Source organism: Kogia breviceps, chromosome 3 (genome assembly GCF_026419965.1).
Source record: "Kogia breviceps isolate mKogBre1 chromosome 3, mKogBre1 haplotype 1, whole genome shotgun sequence".
In the NCBI taxonomy this organism is placed as follows: domain Eukaryota; kingdom Metazoa; phylum Chordata; class Mammalia; order Artiodactyla; family Physeteridae; genus Kogia; species Kogia breviceps.
Window position 1 is genome coordinate 137,682,143 of NC_081312.1, and position 24,005 is coordinate 137,706,147.

Consider the following 24,005-nt stretch of genomic DNA (forward strand, 5'->3'; position numbering starts at 1 on the left):
GGGTGTGGAGAAAAGGGAACACTCTTGCACTGTTGGTGGGAATGTAAATGGATACAGCCACTATGGAAAACAGTATGGAGGTTCCTTAAAAAACTACAAATAGAACTACCATACGACCCTGCAATCCCACTACTGGGCATATACCCTGAGAAAACCATAATTCAAAAAGAGTCATGTACCAAAATGTTTATTGCCCCTCTATTTATGATAGCCAGGACATGGAAGCAACCTAAGTGTCCATCAACAGATGAATGGATAAAGAAGATGTGGCACATATATACAATGGAATATTACTCAGCCATAAAATGAAATGAAACTGAGTTATTTGTAGTGAGGTGGATGGACCTGGAGTCTGTCATACAGAGTGAAGTAAGTCAGAAGGAGAAAAACAAATACCATATGCTAACACATATATATGGAATCTAAGAAAAAAAATGTCATGAAGAGATTAGTGGTAGGACGGGAATAAAACACAGACCTACTAGAGCATGGACTTGAGGATATGGGGAGGGGGAAGGGTAAGCTGTGACGAAGTGAGAGAGTGGCAGGGGCATATACACACTACCAAATGTAAATTAGATAGCTAGTGGGAAGCTGCCGCATAGCACAGGGAGATCACCTCTGTGCTTTGTGACCACCTAGAGGGGTGGGATAGGGAGGGTGTGAGGGAGGGTGACTCAAGAGGGAAGAGATATGGGAACATATGTATATGTATAACTGATTCATTTTGTTGTAAAGGAGAAACTAACACACTATTGTAAAACAGTTATACTCCAATAAAGATGTTAAAATAAATAAATTAATTAAATAAAATAAATTCCTAGAAGAGTGATCATAGTTTGAGTGTCACAGCAATGTCAAAATGCTATGCAAGTCTCTAAATGCTCACTGTCAATTTCTGTACATATCTTGTCAGGACCAGTGACAGTCTGCAGACTGTTTGCCTGCAGACTGCACTTAGAATATCACTGTCCTAGAGAAAGTCTTTCATGTGTGTCTCAGGAGACAGGTACAAAAAAGTTCATAGCAATGTTTTTCCAATAAAAGATAATAATATAATAAAAGAAGTGGAAACCATCCAAATGATCACCAAGAGAATGACTAGAAGATGATCTATATTCACACAATGGACTATTATATAGCAGTGAAGATGAAAAACCATGGATGAACATTCAATGAATGCTAGAAGCATCATGTTGAGTGGGGAAAAAAACTCAAGTGACAGTAGATCACATGCAGTATGGCATCATTTTTAGGAAGCTGAAAAATAAGCCAGGAGAGTGGTTCCCTGCATCTGGGAGGGTGGGATGGGGGGCACATCCTATAGATGCAGAGGTTTTGATATTATTCTAGATGAACAAACTTAGCCTTTCCCACTCCCCACCTTTTTCCATTCGTGGTTAAAAAGTCTCAATTCCTCTCCCTTCTCTAGTTATCGTCCTCTCTTTCTTCTCTATTTCATCACTAAGGTTTTTTAAAGCGTCGTCTGCACCCTTATCTCCACGGCCCACACTCAGCACTCTCTGGGCCCTGCAGTGAGTGTGAAATTCAACACTTGCTTTCCAGGGCTTATGGGCTTGATCACCAGGCACCATTTGGTCCTCTTCTGTCCTGGGTAGAGTCTTCTTTCCTAGACTCTGCACCTTCTCCTGGTCATGGCAGCATTCGCACGGCTCCTGTTTCTGCCTGTGTGACGGCTCTGGTCCACCCCACCCCCACCTCCAATACCCAGCCTGTTCCTGGACATCTTCCCCTGGATGCCCCTCGGACACCACAGGCTCATCACCTCAGTGGCCACCAGAATGTCCTCCTGCTCCTCAGGTGGGAGTTGCCCTCTTTCAGACAGACTCAGAGGAGTGTGGATTCCCTCTCTGCCTCCTTTTCTCCTCCATCACCTTCCAGGCTGACCTGACTGGTTTCCAGCACAGAGTTCTAAAGCAGGCTTTGTTCTAGGCCCCATTGTTCCCTCCGGCATCTTCCTCTCCCCACCCTCCTCTTCCTTTTCCGGGAGTCCCTTTGTCCCGTCTTCCTCACTATCAGGATAAAAGGCAACTCCTTTCCTCAAAATCCTTAGACCCAGATTAACCCCATCTGCCTCTCTGATTTTCCTTAGTGAGGATTCAGGATGGAGACATTTGGCACCAAATTCCCTAAAATTCCTTATGATCATCTCTTCTCATTTTCATACCCCTGCTGACTCTTCAACATGGCTTCTTTCAGCTCCAGAAATTGTGAACTATGAACCCCTGGGCCTGGAGGCTGACATGTGGTAAGTTGTACAGGCCGCCCAGGTGGCCCAGACCCCAGCTCTGGCTGACACCCCCGTTGACCGTGAAAACCTCTTCCTTCACACGGACCTCTCAGAGCCTCTGGATGCTCTGGGTGTGCTGGACCTGTGGCCAGTTAGCACACGGCCGAGGCAGAGAACAAGGGGAGAGGTGAGGCTGGAGGTGCAGGCTCCCCCGAGGCCTGCTGCAGCCATGATAAAGATGATAGTGACAGTAGCTCATTCCATCAGTCAACCAAGTGATCACCGGGAGCCTCTTATGTTCTAGGTGCTGTGCTGGGCCGGGGGATACCACAGTGATGGATTCTCTGCACAGATGGGGCTCATTTCATGTGAACCATGCTTTACAGTTGGCTAAGCAGCTTGATCACGTGGTTTTCTAAAATCCTGCCAGTGGTCCTGTGGGGTAGTTATCATTATCCTCATTTTAGGAGGAGAAAGAGGCTCAGAGGTGATCATCGCAGCCTGCATGTTGCAGGAGTCTGATCTTGAACCTGGGTCCTTGGACTCAACGTCCAGAGCTTGATGACTCCAAACAAGTCCCAGGCTGCTGCTGAAGGGTGGAGTGGGGAGGGGCATGGGACTTGAGATGGCATCCAGGGGCTGCCATGAAAGGGCCCTCAGAACCGTGTGGGGAGTCCCTTGCTGGTCTGGGATGACAGCCACGCAGCCCTGACTTGACTGTTCTTTGTTTTACAGGAGCATCGGTGTCATCACCTACATCCTGTGAGTATTACTGATCCCGGGGCTCTGACCCAGCTCAGATCCAGGGGGAGCGGGAGGGCTGAGAGGGGGCAGGCAGACAGACAGACTGACATTTCCTGAGTGCACACCATGACCAGATGTGTTAGAGCCACACAGCAAACCTGAGGCTAAGTGCTCTCAGCTCCATTTCACACATTTGACCCTGGGCTCGGGGATGGGCAGGAACCCCGGAGAGCAGCCTGCAGCCCTCCATCCTGCACAGACTGTGTCTGCATCGGGGACAGACACAGTCTGTGTCTGTGGTCGGGGATCCACCGCTCAGCCTCACCCAGACCCAGGTTTCCTGTGAAAATGTCAGTTTTCACTCCGAAGCCTTGGGACAGCCCTCAAGCTGCCATGCCCTTACTGACCCTGCCTCTTCTTTCTCTGCCTTTTCCCTGCCTTTCTCAAGTATCCCTTCTCCTCTCACATTCTCTCTCTTCCCTTTTCCCCAGAGTCTCTCTTTCCTGTCACTGAAGTATTAAGTGCTTAAGCAGAGATTTCCTGCATCGGGTAGTGGACCTGTCACTTTTCATCTCTGTGACCTGGGGCAGAGACTTAATCTCTGGGCCTGTTTTTCTCATCAGAAAAGTAGGAATCACAAACTTCCTGCCATGGGTGTGTTGTGAGGGTTAAATAAGCCGATGTGCAAACTTCCCGGCACTGCTCAGACACAGACACGGCTGATTAGTTGGTGTTCATTTCGTCAGTACTTCCCAACTGTTTCCTCGCACAGCACTCCTGGAAAATGGTATTTTTATGGCACTCTGGGTAAGAGGCAGCCGACAGCCAGAGGGGATGAAGGATGGGGCACCAGCACTCAACTCTCTCAACATCCCCGTAAAGCATTCCTGACTCCCCTTGGACTGGGAGCTCTGTGCGACGTGGTAGACGCCTCCCGCCCCCCACCCATCCTGTCCCCCGAGCTGCAGCAGTGTCTCAACCCTGGCTGCACATCAGACCTTTCAATATCTACTGTGGCCCAGGCCCCACTCCAGATCTATGAAATCTGAATGACTAGGAGTGGGGTCTAGGCATCAGTATTTTTTAAAAGCCCTGGAGGAATTTGAAGGAGGAATTTGCAGAGAGAGAGAATTTGCTGCATTGCTGTATAGTTCCAGACTAGAGCCAGAATATTCAGATGTTGACTCTTGACACCTTGATATCTTCAGAACTCCGGTTTCCATATTAAAAGAGTATGGAATTCCAGTGTCTCCAGGGCACACAATCTTCTTGTAGCTCATTGAATTCCATACAGGTTACTGATGGCCTGCTCCATGGTGGGCACTGTGCCAGGCATTCAGGATACTCCGTGAAGGAGAATCTGTCCTGCTTGCCTGGAGCTCCCTGTGTGTGGGGGAGACACCGGACGGCGAACTCTTACCCAGTGGGACCAAGGTTATCCTTTAGGTATGAACATGGCTTTGTGAGACACAGATGGGAGAGCCACTGGTTTGCTGGGACCGCGGAAGGTATAATGGGAGAGGGGGAGGGGGAGACAGAGAAGAGAGAGAGAGATTGATTTGAACTGGGCTAGAAGGAATGACATGAATTCTCCTGGTGGAAAGGGCAGGAAGGGCTGTCCCAGCCAAGGAAGGGAGCAGTGAGCTTGCTAAGTGTGGTGAAATAGATGGAGCGTGTGGACCAACTTCTGATGCCTTGCTCAGAAGTTCAGATGTGATTCTATAGAAAAAGGGGAGCCATAGAGGGTTCTTTGTGTGCTAACAATGACAGTAATAACAGCCATCAATTCCAGAGTTCTTAGTATGGGCCAGGATTGCACGGGACAGTCTCTATATATTTATTCTTCAACATTTTATATATATTTATTCACAACAGTCATGTGAGGTGGAGACGTTTATTTTCTTCAGTTTACAGATGAGGAAACTGCAGCTCAGAGAGGTTGAGTAACTCTCCTAGGTTCATGCATGAGTGGCAGAGAGCTGGGATGCAAATCCAGGATTGAAATATCAGATTTTTTCCCAGGGTACCTTGCTTTCACTATCCCAAGAAAGTGTCATTGGACATAGGGATGACCTTTAAGAGGTATTTAGGAAATGGAACCAATAGAAATGGTGAGGGAATGGGAGGAAGAGTCAAAGATGACTGCTGTGTTTCTAGCTCGGGTACGTTCATGAAGTGACATCACTAATCAAGGCAGGGAGCGCATGGAGGGTTAGGGTAGAGCACAGGGACCTCTGGGACAATGGCACATCTGGAATATGAGTCAGGAGACAGTAGATTCAGGGGTCACTCTTTGAACAACACGTCCCCCACAAACCCTGCAGGGGAACATCACTCACCCTTCCCGTCCCTAACGGCCCACCTATTGCCACACCTCTCAGGCTTTGCTCAAGCTGCTCCCTTAGCCTAGAAGACCCTCCAGTTCCTTCTGCGACTGCTGACAACCTCTTCATTCTTCAGGACAACAACTGATGCAAATGTCAGCTCTCCCAGGAAGGCTGCTCTGGGCCTCCCCTCTGTCCTGTGCTCCCACAGCCCTTTTTCTGTCCTTCTGTCTTATTCTGTGCTCTGCTGGGGAGGATGAAGAGCCAGGTCTCTGTATTTGTCTCCCCTCCTCTTTCGAGTCCCCTGAAGACACGGTTTCTCTCTATCACAGGTACTTCTCTCTGTCACGGGAGCTCCATAAAGCGTATTGAATTGGACTCATTTGAAAAGTTGCTGACTGCCCCCACCCCAGAGGGGGCAGCAGGGTTGCGGGGAGCCTCCCACACCCACGCAGCAGTATGAGTCAGGGTTCCCTGAGTCCGTCACCCCCACTTTCGTCTACTTTCCCACAGTCACGTGTTTCCTCTCTGTGTGCCCAGCCTCAGTGGAGCATCCCCTTTTCTGGGAGACACGAAGCAGGAAACACTGGCAAATATCACAGCAGTGAGTTACAACTTTGATGAGGAGTTCTTCAGCCAGACCAGCGAGCTGGCCAAGGACTTCATTCGGAAGCTTCTGGTTAAAGAGACCCGGTAAGAGGACAGAGAAGGGCTCTGGCTTCTCAGGTACTGACTCTCTCCTGCCACCTCTCCCAAAGACGTGTCCGTCTGTCCCTGCTTTGCCATGGGCTATCATCGGCCATTGTGGTCTAATCTGGGCGGGTGCTGAGGAGTGTGGACTGGTCAAGACTTGGCATTCATCTTGTTTCCTCAAGTCATTCTGGTTTCTTTTCCTGCTGAAATGCAAATAACTCTGTGTGTGTGTGTGTGTGTGTGTGTGTGTGCGCATGTATAAATCAGCCTGGGTTTCTCTAGGGCTCATTATCTTTTGCAGTCTGTCCCAAAGGCACCTGGAACTAGGATTCAAAAAGGAAAGTGGCAGGGTTTTCAAGTCAGTTCAGGATGGGAGTGGGCAGAAGTGGGCCCAGAGGGGTCAGAACAGTGGGAGAATAGGAGACCTGCTATCCCACACCTTCTGCAGGGCCCAGGGTGAGCCCCGTGGCTGTGCGATCAAAGAAGGAGACGGGCAAGGACTTGTAGGGTGCTGCGTGCCCAGAGCATGGCCTAGATGAGGCAGGGGTAAGGTCCACAGACTTTAGAAGACCGTATCCTCTTGGTCCCACAGATTTTAGAGAGAGGCAGAGGGGGATCCTCTAAAGGGCAGGGTCCCAATTTCCCGATTGAAGATCAGTGCTAGGTGGGATCACCCTACATGGGTACAGAGCAGGGAAGGGCAGAGAGTGGATCTGCGAGGCAAACAGAAAAACAGAGACCAAAGGTTTTGCAGTGGAGAGCATTTATGACTCTTCCATAGTGTGGTATTGGCCCCTTCAACTCTGGGACCAAAGATGAGGGTTTAGGTGATGTCATTTTATTGAGGTGTCTTCCTGGACCACTTTCTCTGGAATGCAGAGAATGCAGCCAGTTCCCCATCCACCTCTGCATCCCTTATTATTCTGGTTTGATGGCAGTGGTTGAAGAATGCCAAAAGGGAGGTCTAAGAAGAGTGAAAATGGAGACTGTTGCTCTCAGCTTCTCATGGATCATCACTGTTTTCTGATCCCCGTTGCAGGAAACGGCTCACGATCCAAGAGGCTCTCAGACACCCCTGGATCACGGTAAGGGCACAGTGATGAGTTCCAGTGAGCAGGTCCCTGCTCTGTCGCCGGGGCTGCCTGGGGCGGCTGGATGCAGGGGACCTATGGAAAGGCCTTTGCTTGAAACACTGACCCTCAAGCACAGACGAAAGCTCGTTGGGGGCTTCCAAGGGTCTGGGCTTGTTCAAATAGGTCTACAAGTTTAAGTTTCTATTTCACGTGTTCAGGTGACTTATGAAATGAAACCTTCACAAATGTCAGTTGAACTCCTTGTTCTTTGGGCCCATCTTACAAAGAGTTCTTTGTCAGAGGACATGTCAGTGTCATTCTCAAAGCAGAAATCAGGACTCCTCAGTTGTAGAGAGAGATCAATGACAGTTAAAAACCTCAACTTTGTAACCAGGGCTCCTTGTTTCTGACTCTCGAAGTTCTGAGTAAAGGATGACACTCAAACCAGTCACTGGCTTCTCCAGGCCCCTGGAGACCTCAGGGAATGGGGCTCTGAGGTGGAGGCCTGCAGGGAGACAGAGGCAGCCACTCCTTAGGGCAGTACCATTCTCTCTGGGGAGGGTGGGGACACAAAGGTGACTCCCTGCCTAACCCACCTTGCAACTGGGCTTCCAGCTGCTGGGTTTTCAGAGGGCCTTGCAGTCTAGGCACAGTAAAGAGCCAGTGAAAAGAACTTTGGCAGGATAGGAACCAGGAGAGTGGGATTCTAGCCCTAGTTCTGCTGACTGATGAGATGTGTGCTCCCAGGGATGTCACCAGACTTCCCATTCACTGAAATTGTTAAATGGGAGAGCTGGCGAGGATGATCTGAGGGTGCAGATGAGAAGGGGCAGAGGCCCACGGGAGATGGAGAGCAGGGAGGGCTGGAGTGCTCTGGAGAAGGCCAGGTTCATCTGCCTGTTGAAGGATGGGGAAGGCCAGGGGCCCTCCAGGTTTGGGCCCAGACCACAGAGCTAGGGAGTCTGGTGGGCTGCCTCCTAGCTCAGCTTGCCGAGTGTTGCCAAGGCCCAGGGAGCCCACTGGCCATGAGGGAGAGAAGCCCCCAGCTTCCCCCCATCAGCCATGACCTTGTATGCTTCCACCTTGAGTGGATGCCTGCAGAATCCTGGCTCTAGCCTGCTTGTCTGTGCGAGCACCCTTAAATGCTATGCGTGTGGAGACCCTCTCTAATGGCCGTGGACCACCCTGCCCCGAAATGAGTGTGCAGGCAGCACCCATCCTCCTCGACCTGACCTTTCTTACGGTCTGTGTGGGCGATCATTCCGCCCTGGTCCTCCCCGTGGCCTGGCGCATGCAGTGAATGCAAAGAGGCTGCTCGTGTGCCGTCTGCCTGCACCTTGGACTGCCCTAGGAGCAGACGTCAAAGTAACTCTGACCCTTCTGTCTAAACACCCCTAGTCCAAAGGAGAGATCAGAACCCCTGAACAGCGCAAGGCAGAGCCCGCCCAGCTGAAGACCGAGCGCCTGAGAGAGTACACCCTCAAATGCCACTCAAGCATGCCCCCCGACAACACCTATGTCAACTTTGAGCGTTTTGCCTGTGTGGTTGAGGACGTGGCTCGGGTGGACCAGGGATGCCGGGCCCTGGCGGGGGCCCGTGACACCATCCAGGACGATGTGGAGACCTTGGTCTCCATCTACAATGAGAAGGAGGCTTGGTACCGGGAGGAGAGTGAGAGAGCCCGGCACGACCTGTCCCAGCTCAGGTACGAGTTCCGCAAAGTAGAGTCCTCGAAGAAGCTCCTGCGAGAGGACATCCGGGCCACGGGGTCCCGCCTCCGGAGCACAGCCAGGAAACTGGACCATCTGCAGGCGCAATTTGAAGCCCTGGGGCAGGAGCTCTTGGCAGACTTACAGTGGCTCCAGGAACTGGTGGGCGGCTTCCAGCTGGAGAGTGGGAGCGTGGACAGCTCCAGCTCCGTGTGTTGCCAGGACTCCAGTGAGTGCCTAAGGGAGCTGCTCAACAGATCATGCAGTGAGGAAGTCTAGGCCAGCTTGAAGCTCTGAGCACCAGAATCGAGTCAGGAATGCATCCTGGATGGTTTGCTGAAGCCTGTTCCCAACTGCCCTGCCGGGGCATCGACTAGAATTCTCCTGCAGGGGTGTGTGTCTGTAGCATAGCCTTCCACCCCCTTCCCAGAATCCAGAATCACGGAGGGGCTAGCTAGTTATCCATTCTGTACCTCCTCTCACCAGCCTGGTTTTCTGGGAGGGTGGCTGGCAGGGCAGCTAAGCTGTTAAAATGATTGAGGAAGAACACCCCTCAGTGTACCCTCCTACAGAGGGAGGACAGCTGGCCCTGGAGAGATACTTGATAACTAATTTGTGATAATGGATTTGTTCACATCTCACTTCCCGCCTTATAGATTGCAGGTCTTGGGTAATATTCTAGTTAACTAGGGATAACAGTCAGTTGGCTTGGTGCTTTCCTGCTGCTGAAGGAGGGATTCTGAATGCACAGAGAAAAGATTACTTTTCATTTACATTGACTTTTCACTTACCAAGCATTTATGGCTTTGATCCTTAAAGGAACCTATGAGACAGGAAGGTAGGTGGTATTATTATTGTTGTTACTGTCATTTCCATGTAACTGAAGAGGAAATTGACCTCGAGAGGGAAAACGACTTAGGTTCATTAATAGCGAGTTGATACAGATGAAACAGAAACCCAGGATGCCCGACTCTAAGATGAAGTATATGGGAAGAAATAGGCTTTACTGTAAAAATCCACGTTAATATTAAAGTTCAGATCCCAGAGGTAAAGTAAGCATTTTCACGTATTTTGCCAAGTCAGGTGGAAGCTTTATACCTTCCGGCAATTGTCCTAAGAAGTGCGTCCTAGAAGGCACGCAGTTTATCGTTCCCATCCAGCTGTGTCCCTGCAGAATAGGAGGGAGGGGGCAGCATCTCGCCCTTCTCCACTTCCCGCCTCTGGCTAAGGGCTCCAGTCTTGTGTTGGGAATGAAGGCCAGAAAGGACTCAGCAAGCAGGTTCCTTTTCTCATGTCCCTAAGGTCTGAAGAGGGTGGACATTAAGATTGGGGAGCCCAAGGCTCAGCGCTCCCTTCCTGACCTCAAGCTGTGCGCACCCCTCCCTGAGGACTGGATCATGTTGTCTCCCTTTTCCCGGAGGAGGGGCCAGCCAACTAGCTCACAGAGAAAGAGTGTGGGAGTGTGGGCCCAGTGCTGTGCTAGAAGCTTGGGGGTGAGGGAACAGTTCGTATCATTTCAAAGTGCCTTCACAGACTCACAAAACCCCCCTGTCAGATAGGTGGGGTTGGTGTTATTCCCAATTTGGAGCTGAGGAAACAGAGAGGATGTGATTTGCCCAAGGTCACAATAGGGGCAAAGGTGGAGACCTTCTAATGATGTCCTTTGCTCCTTTTGCTTCCCCTAACTGCCCCAGTCTCCAAGAGTTCACTCTCTGCTGTGGGGCAGGTTACACCAAGACACATCCATCTGTGCATTCACAAAGAATTTTTAAGGACCTATCTACTGCCAGGCATTCAGCCTGGCCCCAGGGATACAATGTTGAGTGAAAACAGGCATGTTTCCTGCCTTCACGAAGTTTGCAGTCCAGTAACGGATTCCAACATTCATCAAGAACATTCTACAAAAAACAACAACAAAAAAGGACATTCTACAAAGGTAGAACTGCACCTGGGACCTATGCAATGAAAGAGAAGGATGCAGCAGGAGCCTGCAGTGGGGCATGATCTAGTCAGGGAAGGCATCCCTGAGGTGGCGATGCTGGGGCTCAGATCAGCTAAGCAAACCAGGGAGAAGGTAGTGCTCCCCACAGAGCTGTCATGCCAGGGCTCTGTGCTGGGAGGGGGCCTGGGAGCTGCAATTGCTCAGACAGAAAGAAAGCTGGAGGGGAGAGAACAGAGTATGGTGCGGATGTGGCTGGAGAGAAGACAGGAGCAGCAGGGCTTTGCCGTATTAAAGAGCTCTGCCTTCATCCCAAGAGTCATGGGGAGCCATGATGGGTGCCAGGCAGTCAACAGCCTGATGTGCTGGCAGGGGCAGGGATGCCCAGTGAGCAGCACAGATGGGGAGTGGTCTAGGATGAGGCATGAGATTGTGATCCCATGAAACCATTTCTTTAAAATCCTACCTCTAATTCTATTTGCCTGCTGGATCACTTCAAATATCACATATAATATTTGTAACAGAAACTTTTTTCATCAACTGTAAGAAAGCATATTTTCATCAAATGTAAATACATCATTATTTTATGACCCCAAAATAAAGAAAAAAAAAGCCCAGGATGGGAAGTCCAATAGGAGACTCCACATACAAAGCTGGGACACCCTCACTGAAAGGGTAAATGGGAAATAAAGCCACCAGGCAGGAAGGGGAGGCAAGGGAACGTGTGTGTCTCAACCTTGACACTGGGGAGAGGGATGGAAAAATCCTCCACTGAGAATAGGAGTCCCAGGTCCATGGTACTCGCGCAGGTTTGCTTTCTGCATTTGCACAATCCGTGGGATCCAAAAGAACCTCAAAACAAGTGAATAAACAAAACAACAACAACAACAAAAAACCCACAAAAGAACCGCGAGCAGAGAATCTAACGTCAAACAGTTTGAGGCTGGGTGGCCCCAGTGGCTGAAAGAATCAGTGTGGTCATCTTCTGGAACACCTGCCTTCACTTCAGACCGACAGTAAGGATATGATGCCATTGTTTGGGAGTTAAGTCCTGATTTCAGAGATCCAAAAATGTGCATCTTGGAATCAATGGAAGATGGCAAAGCCCTGTTCCCTAAACCCTGTCTGGAAGAACTGATACAAAAGACCCATCTACGAGCTCTCCAAGAATTTTCCTGCCCTGTTACAGGACATGATGTACCCGTTTGGCATAAGGCACTGCAAAGATTAAAGGTCCCTTTGACCAAGTCAACAGGTTTCCTAAGGAAAGGAAGCCCCTGATTGAGCAACTCAGGGCAAATTTTCTTGTGAAGGTTGAAATAAAATGCAATAAAGTAGTAAGATGTGGGTGATCATTTGAATTAGGGAGACTGGGAAAAGGGAGAGAGAAGTGGTTATTTTAGAATCCTGGCATCAGCTTCACACTGTCCATACTGGGGGGTCCTCAGACATGAGCCACCCGACACCCTCTTTTTACAGGATTTTACAGGACAGGATTTGTCTAGAGTCCCGCAGCAGCCCCAGAGCTGGGGGGTCAGAACCCTAAGTGGTTTTCCTCACAGCAGTGGAATTGTCTTCTCTGTGTTCATGTCCAGTCGTGGGTAACAACTTGTCATTTAGATGTTTTATGAACAGACTCTTTTATGCACTAAGAGTTGCCAAAGACAAAGTGAAGTGAAGTGAGCAATGCCCCCCAAGTCTTTCAGGGAAATCAGAGGAGATTGTGACCTTCCTCTGTCACCTGGCTGGTCCAACTCCCATCACCCTTTGGCAGCAGAACCTGATGCCAAGGGGAGCCCAGGGAAGCCTGTGGAATGCCCAGCCAGAGGACCTGCTTGATTCCTCCCTACACGCCCATAGCTGGCATTTTAACAGAGACATCAAGGACAGGGCAGGGCAGGGCCGATGGTGGCGGGATGGGGTGTTTCGTTGGTACCTAGACGGACGAAGACCTGGGGGGCGCCGCTCTGTGGGCCGGCCCATCTACCATCACAGAGGATCCTTTCATTCACCAGGCTGTGAATGAAAAGTCAGCCTCTGTGCTCTGGGAAGATGCCATCCTGGAGAGGGCAGGGTGAGCGTGTGACATCTTCCTGAATAGCGATTCCCAAGGAGGCTGGAGAGTCAGTGCCTGTGGAAGGCAGCAGTCTGTCCCTCCTCTGAGGCAGAGGTATGCTGCCCACGCTTACCCTTTTGCGTGGGGAAGGGTGGAGATGGCGTGATAATGTGGTAACCGGTGATTCTGCAGATGCAGGATGCTGGCAGTGAGGGAATGGAGCAGAGTAATAATGGTAGGAGAAGCCAGAGTCTCCTCTGTGAACCCCTTCCCCCGTACCAGCCACCTACCTCTCCAGGTGATCTTGAAGGTGGAGAACTTCCCACCTCACTCCATCAGGCAGGGCTGTGGGCCCTCGTGGGAGGTGGCTGGGTGTTCAGCTCCCACCTCCACTGGCAGCCTCTGTACATGTCTGTGGAACTGAATGGCCTTTTCTGCTTTGTCTGTGAAACTCTTGGCCTGTGGAGAAGATTCTTTGCCCTGGAGAGGAGACCCAGCAGTGGGCATATTTGAGGGGCAAAAGAGGCCAGTTCATTGAACAAACACTGACTGTGCTCTGGCTTTGGAGGGAGGTGACAGAGAAGGACAAGACAACCCCTGAATAGAAGACTCAGTATCTGGGACGGATGGGGCCCCAGCCAACTGGGAGGTGAGAAAGGCCATGGTGAGTGAGAAAACAGGGGTACCTAATATTCCAGAAAACAGGAGGGAGACGAACTTTGACTGAGGAAGGGTAAGAAGGGCGGCAGAGGGCAGAAACATTCTCGGGGCGGGGGGGGGGGTCTTGCCCCCAACACTCCCCTCCAAGCTGTAGCCTTGTGCGGAAGGTACCAGGCAGAATTTGGAGGGATGGGGACGAGCCCAGCTTGGTGTCAGGAACCTGGAGCCGTCAAATGGAGATTAAAGGGAAGGAGGTTACACAGATTTAAAAGAGGGAGACTTTCTGGTTTTAACTTCCTGTTATGGGGGATTTTCAAAACTTGCACAAAAGTATTGAGAATGGCAGAGTGAATTCCATATACCTCTTACCCAGCTTTGAAGTAATTTAAAGCAAACTTCAGACTGACTTGCCTCATAAATTCTTCAGCAGGAATCTCTGATAGGGAGTTTCTTTTTCCTATGACCACTGCGCCATTATCACACCTGACAAAATCATGAACAATTTCTTATTATCATCTGGATACACATTCTGGAGTCACATGCCCCTGCTTTTCTTAAAGGTGTCCTGTTATACTTGGTTTGTTCAAATCAGGGTCCAAACGCAGACCGCACATGGCAGTTGGATGATATGTCTCTCAAGTCTCTTCAGTACAGGAGGGAGAGCTTCTGAAGCTTTTCCTGGGGATGAAAACTTGCTCAGAAAACTGAAGGTCCTGGAGAGAAGATTAAAAGTGAGAGTGTATCTATGCTGAGACCTAACTCAGAAAAGGAAGGCTGGGTCAGGCAAGGAAAGGGACATTCTTACCTCTTTCCATTGGCTTGTTCAGTGTAGGGACAACGTGCAGAAACACAGCCTCTCTGCAGCTCTCCCCACCCATGCATAAGGAGGTAGAGACTCAGGCCCCGATAAGCCTCACGTACTCCTTTCCCGGTTAAACAGGGAGGTAAGGCCAGCAGGGCCCAGGCTCCAGCCAGCAAAACAGCCAGCAAAAGGAAGAGGTGGAGATGCCACCCACAGAGAGATGCCACTAAGGGAGATGAAGGAGCGAGGCTCAGAGAGACAGTCCTGGGCAGGAGAGGAAAGTGGGTGCTCAGGTGTCCATGGCTTTCAGTGGAGGATGGGGCTGGAGTAGTGACTCAGATGGAGGTTCGAAAAGTTGCAAACTGTTGGCAGTTTGTAGAGGAGGCCTGGTATTTATTTATTTATGATTTTATTTTATTTTTTTAATAGATCTTTATTGGAGTATAGTTGCTTCACAATACTGTGTTAGTTTCTGTTGCACAACAAAGTGAGTCAGCCGTATGCATACACATGCCCCCATACCCCCTCCCTCTTGCGTCTCCCTCCCAACCTCCCTATCCCACCCCTCTAGGTCATCGCAAAGCACCGAGCCGATCTCCCGGTGCTATGCTGCTGCTTCCCAGTAACCAACTGTTTAACATTCGGTAGTGTATATGTCAATGCTACTCTCACTTCGCCCCTGCTTCACCCTCCCACCCCATGTCCTCAAGTCCATTCTCTATGTCTACCTCTTTATCCCTGCCCTGCAACTAGGTTCCTCAGTACCATTTGTTTTTAGGTTCCATATACATGTGTTAGCATACAGTATTTGTTTTTCTCTTTCTGACTTACTTCACTCTGTATGACAGACTCTAGGTCCATCCATGTCACTACAAATAACTCAATTTCGTTTCTTTTTATGGAGGCCTGGTATTTAGAGAAAGTCTTTGGAGTGCCTCTTCTGGAAAGCCAGGGTCTGTCTTTATGCCTGGGAGGATGGCTGCTGCTTCATCTCCCTGCTCTGTGGATGTCAATGCTGCCTAGCTCTCCCCAATGGACTTTTTCAGAGACACTTGCATCTGCATGAACAAAGCCTGACTTTAGCCGCAGCGTTCTGTCTTCTTTTCTCCCTTCCCAACATTTTTCTGAGACACCAAACATGCTCCTAGGAGCCTGGTCAAAATCGCCCACACTCTCTGGTATCGCTGAAGGACCACAAGGCTGGAAGGTGGGCACTGTTTGTTTGCAGAAAAGGGAGGGTCAGGAGAAGGCGGAACAGACTCTGTTGCCCCTCACACCCTGAATTTAATCCAAAGTGTTGGTGCCACATTCCTTCTGGGAACTGATTTCACTGCTGAATTTATGTCTCTCTGCCTTCATGCCTAGATGACAGTGTCAGTGCTTGGTGAGCCTCTTAGCAACCAACAAGGCCCATTGATTGGGAAAGGCCAGCCTGACAGGTTTAGAGCCTCTTCCTCAGAGTTCATGCTGTTTTGTGTAGCATATAGACAGGGCCCTAGAAGTAACTGCATCACCTCCCATGAATGGCCTCTGGGAATGGTCCGATGTGATATTTTAGTTGGGCCTCTCTGCTCAGTGGCTGGCACTGCTGGCCCAGTTGGAAGGTGGGATTCTCACTAACAGGATTCCCCTAGCCTGCCTGTCAACCTTCCATACGTGGGGTTTAGCCATCTCTCTCCCCACAAGGGTGTCAATCAGTAAGTAGACAAAAAGAGGTTCCTTCACTCCCAGAGTCTATTAATTTCAGCTCATCAAACTCTCCAAGTGAAGTGCAAGAGTGTCCCTTGCAAGGGTTCGACTCGAAGGTGAATTGCAGACATTTGTGAAGTTAGTGGTAGAAATGTTCTGTGGGCTGGGAAGGCAGGATGCCAGTCACCTTGGGAAGGAGAAACTAGTTGCTGAGAGGTATGGGGAAGTGGAATTAACAACAAATGAATAAATATGGAATAAAATGTCAGGTAGTGACAGGTGCTATGAAGAGCTGGGGCTGAGGCACAGTGAGTTGCATGGGGCAGCTGGGTGCTATTTTATATAGGGTGGTCAAGGAAGGTCTCCTGAGGAGGTGACATTTGAGCAAAGACCTGAACAAAATGACAAAGTAAATACAGTAAGACCCTGAGACCTTGGGTTCCTGGACCAGCAAGCAGACCCATGCAATGAAAGCCACAGGGACAGGAAGGAGATGGGGAGAAAATGAGGTTACAGAAGGACCCAGATGATACAGGCCTTGGGGTTCTTGGTGAGCCTGTTGGGTTCTATTGAGAGTGCCCAGAAGCTGCTGGAAGGTTTTGATGCCAGGAGAAGGTTTGGATGCAGGCTCAGCACAGATCAGTTGCCCTCTGCCCTCTTTTGCATCTCTCTTCCAGGTGGGACCTAAAGCCAGGGCTGGGCTTGCGGAGGAGGTGAGAAGTGGTTAAGGAAAGATCTGGGAGAGTAAGTCATGGCCTGATGGTCCCCTGAGAGCCCCCATCCTTTTCTCTTCTCTCTCCTCTCTGCCTTCCTCCTTTTCCTCCTCTCTCCCATCCTGCACTCTTTGGCCCAAACCACCGTGTCCCATTTTGGGGGAGTGAATAGCCCCTGGCTCTCTCGTCTCCCCTCTGTGTCAAGGTTGCATGCACTCCCCTCCCTGCTCCCTGACCCCCCCAGGACTCTGCCTCTCACCTTGCTGATTCCCAGGCAGAGCTGTGGGGGGTCATGGTGTCATGACACCCTTCCGTGGTCTCACGGCTGGGCTGATCCAGGGGCCTGGGCAGTGGGAATGAGCAGGTCCTGGGAGCAGGTCCTGGGACTTCATTCTGGTTTGATTCTGCAGCAGCTCAGGGAAACAGTTTATCGTACAGCTCTTCAGCACCCACTGTCTTATGCTCTGGATCAGGAGTGGGTAGTGAGGAAACACTGACAAACACATGAAGAAAATTCTTCCTGTTGTTGTCCACTAGTGGGATGACTCCACTGCAGAGCTGACTGAGAGAGGTGCTAAGTATAATAAAGGAGCACACATGTTTTGGTCATGTTGGGAGAGAGAGACAGTGTTTCTGGGAAGTTATCTTGGAAGAGGTCATGTTTGAATTGGGCTTTGAAGCACACAGAGGCCGTCCTGGAGGAGGAAGATTGGGTAAACAGGGAAAGGGCCTCCTGCCAGAAGATGTCAGGTCCAGAGCAGTGTGAGCCAGCCATATGCACTGGCTTCCACTGGCACCTGGCACCATGATGAAAAATAAACAGGCATGGAGGTGTGCTTGCAGTGTGGTTAGGAGACAAGACCAGCATCAGGAATCAATGAGTGACGTCACTCAGCGGTCACTGAGGTGCCAGAGGAGGCGCTGCTGTGAGGAGCTGTCAGAGCAAAGAATAGAGCTGGATGGGACCTTATGGATCGCCCTGGGCAGTTCATTTCCTTGAGGTCACGGAGTCCTTTAAGAATCGTTGGAAGCTATTGACTCTTCTCAGAGGAAATGTATGTCTGTACCTATACGCTAAGGTTTTTTTTTGAGCTATAATTCACATACTATAAAATTCACCATTTGAAAATGTACCATTCAGTGCTTTTTAGTATATTCATAAGGTTATACAACCATCATTACTATCTGATTCCAGGACATTTTCATCACCCCAGAAAGAAACTTCACACCCTTTCATAGATAGTCATTCCCCATTCTCCCCTCTTTCCAGCCCCGGCAACTACTAATCTACTTTCTGTCTCTGTGGATTTGCCTATTCTGGACATTTTATGTAATTAGAATCATACAATACGTGGCTTCTTGTGTCTGGCGTCTTTGACTTATTATACTGTTTTCAAGGTTTATCCATGTTGTACTATGTATTAGTACTTCATTCTTTCCATGAATGGATTTTCCATTCAGTTCTTCCATCGTATGGATATACCACATTTTGTTTGTCCATTCATCAGTTGATGCACGTTTAGGTCCTCTCCACTTTTTGTCTATTATGAATAATGCTGCTGTGAACGTTCATGTACAAGTTTATGCACTAAAATTTGCAGACCATTTCAGGAGGTTCACAGAACCCCTGAAACCCATCTCTTGATTTCTCAATCTGGGAAAACCTTGTTTTACGAAGAGGCAGGAATTCATGAGGGAGTGGACTCCTCACATTGGAGTCCATTAAATATGTCCAGTTTTTTTTTGCATATCAATTACATCGCAATAAAGCTATTATAAAAATAAAATAACTTATAAAAAGATGGAATGGAAAAGACAGGAAGGCTATCAATAATATATTACTATTTATTGAGCAGCTGTAAGCTAAGCACTTTACATTCCACATTTACTTAATCCTAAACAACCCTGTGACACAATGTTATTTATTATCCCCATATTACAGATGAGAAAACTGAGGCTCAGTGAAGCCATGCCAGGTTTCTTGGAGAAGTCAGGGTTTAAGCTAAGCCTTGACTGCCAAGCAGTGAAAGGCAACTGCACATCCCATCTCCTCTTGACCCCCATCAAAGGCCCTATTTCCTTACATTTATTTTTGAGTGGAGTACTAATGCCCCATCTGCTAATGAGGCATCCATTTTGCTAGGCCCAGAACTGGCCCAGTGCACAGTGGGCATCCTGGGCTGCTGTACAATGACCCTTCCTCAGAGTGACCCATGGTTGAAGGACCTGCCTCCTGCTCTTCCCCTTCGGGGAGATAGGGGCTGAGCCTCCAGCCCAGCCAGCGTGCACATCTGGCTGTGGTAATAATAGCGCAGGGGTGCCAAGGGCATCTCCAGAACAGCTGAGACTTCTGGAGCCGTTGCCCTCAGCGTGAGGCTCCTCTGCGTGCCCTGCCCAGCAGGGATGTCCCGGGGTCAGGCTAAGGGTGGCGTGTGGTCAGGGGCCCTGCTGCCGTCCGAAGCCCAGCGTCAGCTGCCATGCTCTGCTTTGTCTCCCAGCCTGTGGACAACCAGCAAGCCCTGGTGCGCAGGGAGTCCCTGGTCAACCTGGAGAACTTCAAGAAGCAGTATGTCCGCAGGCGGTGGAAGGTGGGTCAGGGCTTAGGGGTGGGGGCGGGCCCCAGGTGGGCTCCTGGTTCCCTCCGGGGTCTCGGTGCACATCCTCACCTGGCGGTTCCTCTCCTCCCCCTCCCTCAGCTCTCCTTCAGCATTGTCTCCTTGTGTAACCACCTCACCCGCTCCCTGATGAAGAAAGTGCAACTGAGGCAGAATGAGGACATGGTGGGTAAATGCAGTGCCCTCTGATTGGGTGGAATTCTGGGTGTGGCCTGGAGCTGGGGGGAGGTGGGGCAGGGAGAGGAGGTGGGGCTTAACTGTTTCTGGCAGGCTCTGCACTGTGATCTGTGTTCATGGGGGACCACTGGGGTAGTGCTGGGAGGGGGCGCTCCAAGGGGGCAGCATGAGCCTCTGGAGGACCTCGAATCCTTTCCTGGTGGGCTTTCAAAGGGACTGCTGTTGCCACTCCACAGCCCCAGCCTTTCCCTGAGGACCTGTAGCCTGCCAGGGACCATGGGAACACTGGACAATGAGACTACCAGGGGCAATCCAAAATCAATTCCTGACGATCCAAGGATCTGCTTTAGAATGAAAGCTTTACATTCATTTGCCGATTTTTCCATTTCTGTTTTGCTTTAGATTGCCAATAATAATAAAAACAATAATATTTAGATGATATATTTGATTAGCTTGTTGCAGTTTTACGTACATCTAAAATGAGAGACTTACAATATAATATAGTAGTCAAGAGCATGGCTTCTGGAGCCAGACTGCTAGGATTCAAATCTTCCACTTACTGTGTGACCTTGAGGAAATTACTTAACCTCTCTGTGCCAAAATGTCATCATTTGTAAAATGGGATTAACAATAGTTCCCACCTCACAGGGTAGTCATGAGGATTAAATGATGACATATTCTTAGAGCCTGGCATTTTAAGTGCTCAATACTTATTAGCAGCTATTATTGTTGTTTAAAATCCTCTTGTAGACTGTAAAATGCAGTGCTGGTGCTACGAAATGCAGTGTTAGTATTGCAGCTGGTCGAAGTTCCCTGACAGACCCTCCCCACTGCTCACCGAGTGTGGTGAGGGCCCCAGGAGTGTCTAGGATGGCACAGGTCAGGACAGAAGGTGACTGCCTGCTCAGGAAGAGGCTGGAAGGCAGCAGCCTGAGGTGAATGGACTGTCAGCCCTGGGCAGCCTCAGGGCACACAGCACTTAGGCTGCATCGCAGGACCTGGCACAGCCCCTGTGCTCCCTGCACCTGCCTGAGCTCTTCTTGATTCTCTCTTGTCCGGAACTTGAGGATTTATGGCTCCAGAGACCCAAAACAACTGTGTGGCTTTGGCCAAGCCATGTCCCTTCTCTGGCTGCCTTCCTCATCTGCTGTCAAAGGGGACTGGACTTGCTACCTCTGAAAATCCCTGTTAATCACAAGTAGACTGTTCTCCAGCTTTCTTTTGTATTGTATGGCTCTGACTCATGCTAAAAAGTTTCTATTCAGCAGAGCTTGAGTTATTTTTATTGTTATAGCCGGGCTTGGTCCAGGATGTATTTGGCTAAAGTTGATCTTGACCTTGGATTTCCAGCTGGCTCAGGCCAGGGAAAGGAGAGAGGGCCCTGGATAGGCACATGGTTGACAGCGGGCATGCCTTTCAGGTGGAGTTGCCCTGATACAGTGCTGGCCATTGGGAAAGAGGAACAGAGAGTAATTGAAAAGCGTATAAAACTCTTTCCTAATTTTTGTCCTTGTGCAAACATTTAAAATAGTCCTCTTTTTACTCAAACATTCAGCACCTGATATCAGCTCAATGGCTCACCCTACACGTGGAAAAGGAATGAGTCCCAGGGGACTTCCCTGGTGGTCCCGAGGCTAGGACTCTGCACTTCCACCGCAGGGGGCCGGGGTTTGATCCCTGGTCAGGGAATTAAGATCCCTGCATGCTGCATGCTGCATGGTGTGGCCAAAGAATTAAAAAAAAAAAAAAGGAATGGGTTTCAGACATCTATTACTCAGTTTTCCAAAAGCCATTTTCCTTAAAAAAAAAAAAAAAGAAAGAAAGAAAGAAAAGAAAAGAAAAATACGTCCTTTTGTTTAGGAAGCATTAAAATTGAACATCTGACAATAGATTTTTTTTATGACTTGCATTAAGTCTTTCTGAATTAGGTCTTTGTTTAATAGTTTTAATCATTTAATTAGATGCATGTGGCATGAATGAAAAAGGCACGGTGACCTCCAGGGTGGCTGCTCCACTCTGGCTTAGCCATGTAGGAGCTGATGGACTGCACTTTTCTCTTTTTCTCGTTCATAAAGATGGAACACAGAAGCCATTTCCCTGGAAAGACCACATGGCAGGGCTGGCTAAAGGTGCAGCTTAAGCCAGTCAAAGAAGAGGTGGGGAGGTGGCCGTCAGAGTTTGGGGAGATCCCTGTAGCTATCCCTCCCTCGTTCTCTCTAGGCTGAGTTCAGGAGACCCACCAGCCCACAGACCAACTATCCAAGTGGTCTTGATTATGTGGCAGCCACAAAGGACACAGGATATAATTTTCATTATTATTATAATTTGGCCTCTTCTGGTACCTGATTTTCCCTAGATGCTCTGCTCTGCCTGTATTCCTTCCTCCTGGGAAGGCGGCCTCAAGGCAGTTGGTCTGGGCCCATTTCAGGTCCCTCCCCACCCGCATCCCAGCCGCTCCTGGTCTCTGGACAGAGCAACAGGCTTCCCCTCAATGTCCATCTCCCTGGTTTACAGGCCCGTGACCCAGGTGTATCAGCTCAGGCTGCCCAGCACGACCCCATTCCTGGCACCTTCTGACCCTCTTGCCCTGGGTCTCTCTTTTTTTCTTTCTTCCAGAGGAATTGTGAGAGCGACACAGAGGAGGACATTGCCAAAAGGAAAGCCCTCCAACCCCGGAGGAGGAGCAGTACCTCCTAACCAGCCAGGCTCAAGGTGGCCACCAGGGGGACCTGGGCCCCGCAGGGCTCCTTTCTATGCAGACTCTTGGACCCCACTAGTCGCCAGCACCCAGGCATTCTGCCTTCCTGAGCACTTGGCAAGAGAGGTGGGCATGCAGGATTCAGAAGCATTTGCAGGGGAGCCAGGAGACCCTGGGAGCTGTGGCTGTCACCTCCTGGGAATGCAGGAGACTCCAGCATTCCCAAAGCTCTTCATTCTCCACAAAACGGGCTTTCACCTGCTGCCAACCTCGGAACCTGGGATGGGGATGTGGACCTAAGAAAATGATGCAAATGACCATCATCATCATGGGTGAAGGTCAGATCCAGGCAGCTTTTCTCACAGGATGAGGGAGTTCAGAACCAGCCTGGTCAAAACTTACACCAGGAAGACAGAGGCCTCCCCCATGGGAACATGATAAGAAGTGAAATGAATCTCGGGGTGTGAGGGACCATCCTGTGACCTCCCAGAACCCACATGGAGTCCACGTGTCATGCTGGCCAACATATCAAACCTTCTAAAGCAGCCCATTTTCAGCCCACTGTGTTGTAATTTTTTTCACTTTTATTAAACTTCTGGTTTACCTGATGCTCGGCGTCTTTTAGGACTCTCCCGATCTGATTTTCTTTAGCTCAGGTGCCTATGACTGTCGGGGAGCACCTGGGGTGCTGAGTGGATAGCACCTCCGAGGGTCATACTGAACCACCCCCCCTGGACTGCAGGGTGCCTACCTTCTACATCCTTCCCTAAAGGAGTGCAGCCCAAGAAAATCAGCCCAGATACCAGCATATAATGCCTGTGCTCCCTCCACTACGACGACAGTCACCTCTTCTGGTGTGGACTGAGTTGTGTCTGCCAACCTCTGGTACCACTGAGTATTTGAGGTAATTCAGGTAAAATGAGGTCACTGAGGTGGACCCTAATCCAATATGACTGGTGTCCTTATAAGAAGAGAGATCAGGACACACAGGACCATATGAAGAGACAGTGAGAAAGCGACCATCTACAAGCTAAAGAGAGAGGCCTCAGAAGAAGCCAACCCTGCCAAGACTCAATCTCAGACTTCTGGCCTCCAGAATTGTGAGAAAATAAGTTTCTGTTGTTTAAGCCACCCAGACTGTGCTTCTTTGTTGAGGCAGCTCTAGAGAACTAATACACCTGCCAACGATGGCCAAGATAGGGGCAGGGGGCTTTATGAAGATGTGGTTGGAGAAGGTCAAAGAGGGACCTACAGGGAGAAAGGAGAGGAAAAAACAGATGGATTACCTGGACCCTTGAGTGAAGATGGCAAGAGAACTTTGAAAACGTAGAAATCTGGGCCCTGCTTTCCAGGCCAAAAGAATGGTGGTGCTGATCAGAAACCCAAGAGAAGAACCTTGGAAGCCAGAAGTAAAAAGGGTCAGGGTGAGGCACCAACGCTGAGAAAGTAAATGGGAAGAGGTGGGAAGAAAGGGAGAGAAGTTTTGGAAGGTGGGTGAGGGAAAGTGTGCCAGGAAGGAAAGAGGGGAATAAAATAAGGGTGGAAAGGAAACGGCACGGGGAGAAAGGGAGGCATCCTTTCCCTTTGTCAGCAGCAAGTTTTAAGCACATTGTGTGAGAGAGTGAATGATCATCCAGTGAATGATCCAGGGCAAAATGGCCCCATAGAAACAGAAAGGCAGTCCAGTTTCAGAAAAACTTCCAGCCAGTAATGGAGAGGCCTGCAAGCTTGTTGAAGAAAGCTCTGCCGTTGCCTTGTAGTTCTTGGATGTCCCAGTTCTCAGGAGGATCCAGCCCTGTGCCTCCCTCCAGCCTCCGGAGGATAGCCGAGGCTGAGAACTACTAACTGTGTTCAGGGCCCC

The 24,005-nt window shown here is 49.8% G+C and overlaps 1 protein-coding gene across 15 annotated transcripts in view; it reads left to right on the top strand.

Annotated features, from left to right (window-relative positions):
• Positions 1-22,752, top strand: part of DAPK2 (death associated protein kinase 2) — a 129,053-nt gene extending 106,301 nt beyond the window's left edge. For 7 of the 15 annotated variants that reach the window (XR_010839786.1, XR_010839788.1, XR_010839787.1 and 4 more), the window contains 8 exons: positions 2,221-2,269; positions 2,987-3,013; positions 5,860-6,012; positions 7,052-7,097; positions 8,484-9,187; positions 19,153-19,242; positions 19,351-19,434; positions 22,063-22,752. Coding sequence is in view for 8 of the 15 variants with exons in the window: in XM_067029711.1 (XP_066885812.1) it covers positions 2,221-2,269; positions 2,987-3,013; positions 5,860-6,012; positions 7,052-7,097; positions 8,484-8,791; positions 19,153-19,242; positions 19,351-19,399 (722 nt within the window). In the remaining 7 variants the exon portion in view is untranslated. Of the gene's footprint in view, positions 1-2,220; positions 2,270-2,986; positions 3,014-5,859; positions 6,013-7,051; positions 7,098-8,483; positions 9,188-19,152; positions 19,243-19,350; positions 19,435-21,521; positions 21,603-22,062 lie in introns of those variants that run through there. The other 8 variants (XM_067029714.1, XM_067029716.1, XM_067029717.1 and 5 more) reach the window with 4 other exon arrangements.
• The last annotated feature ends 1,253 nt before the right edge of the window (positions 22,753-24,005 follow it).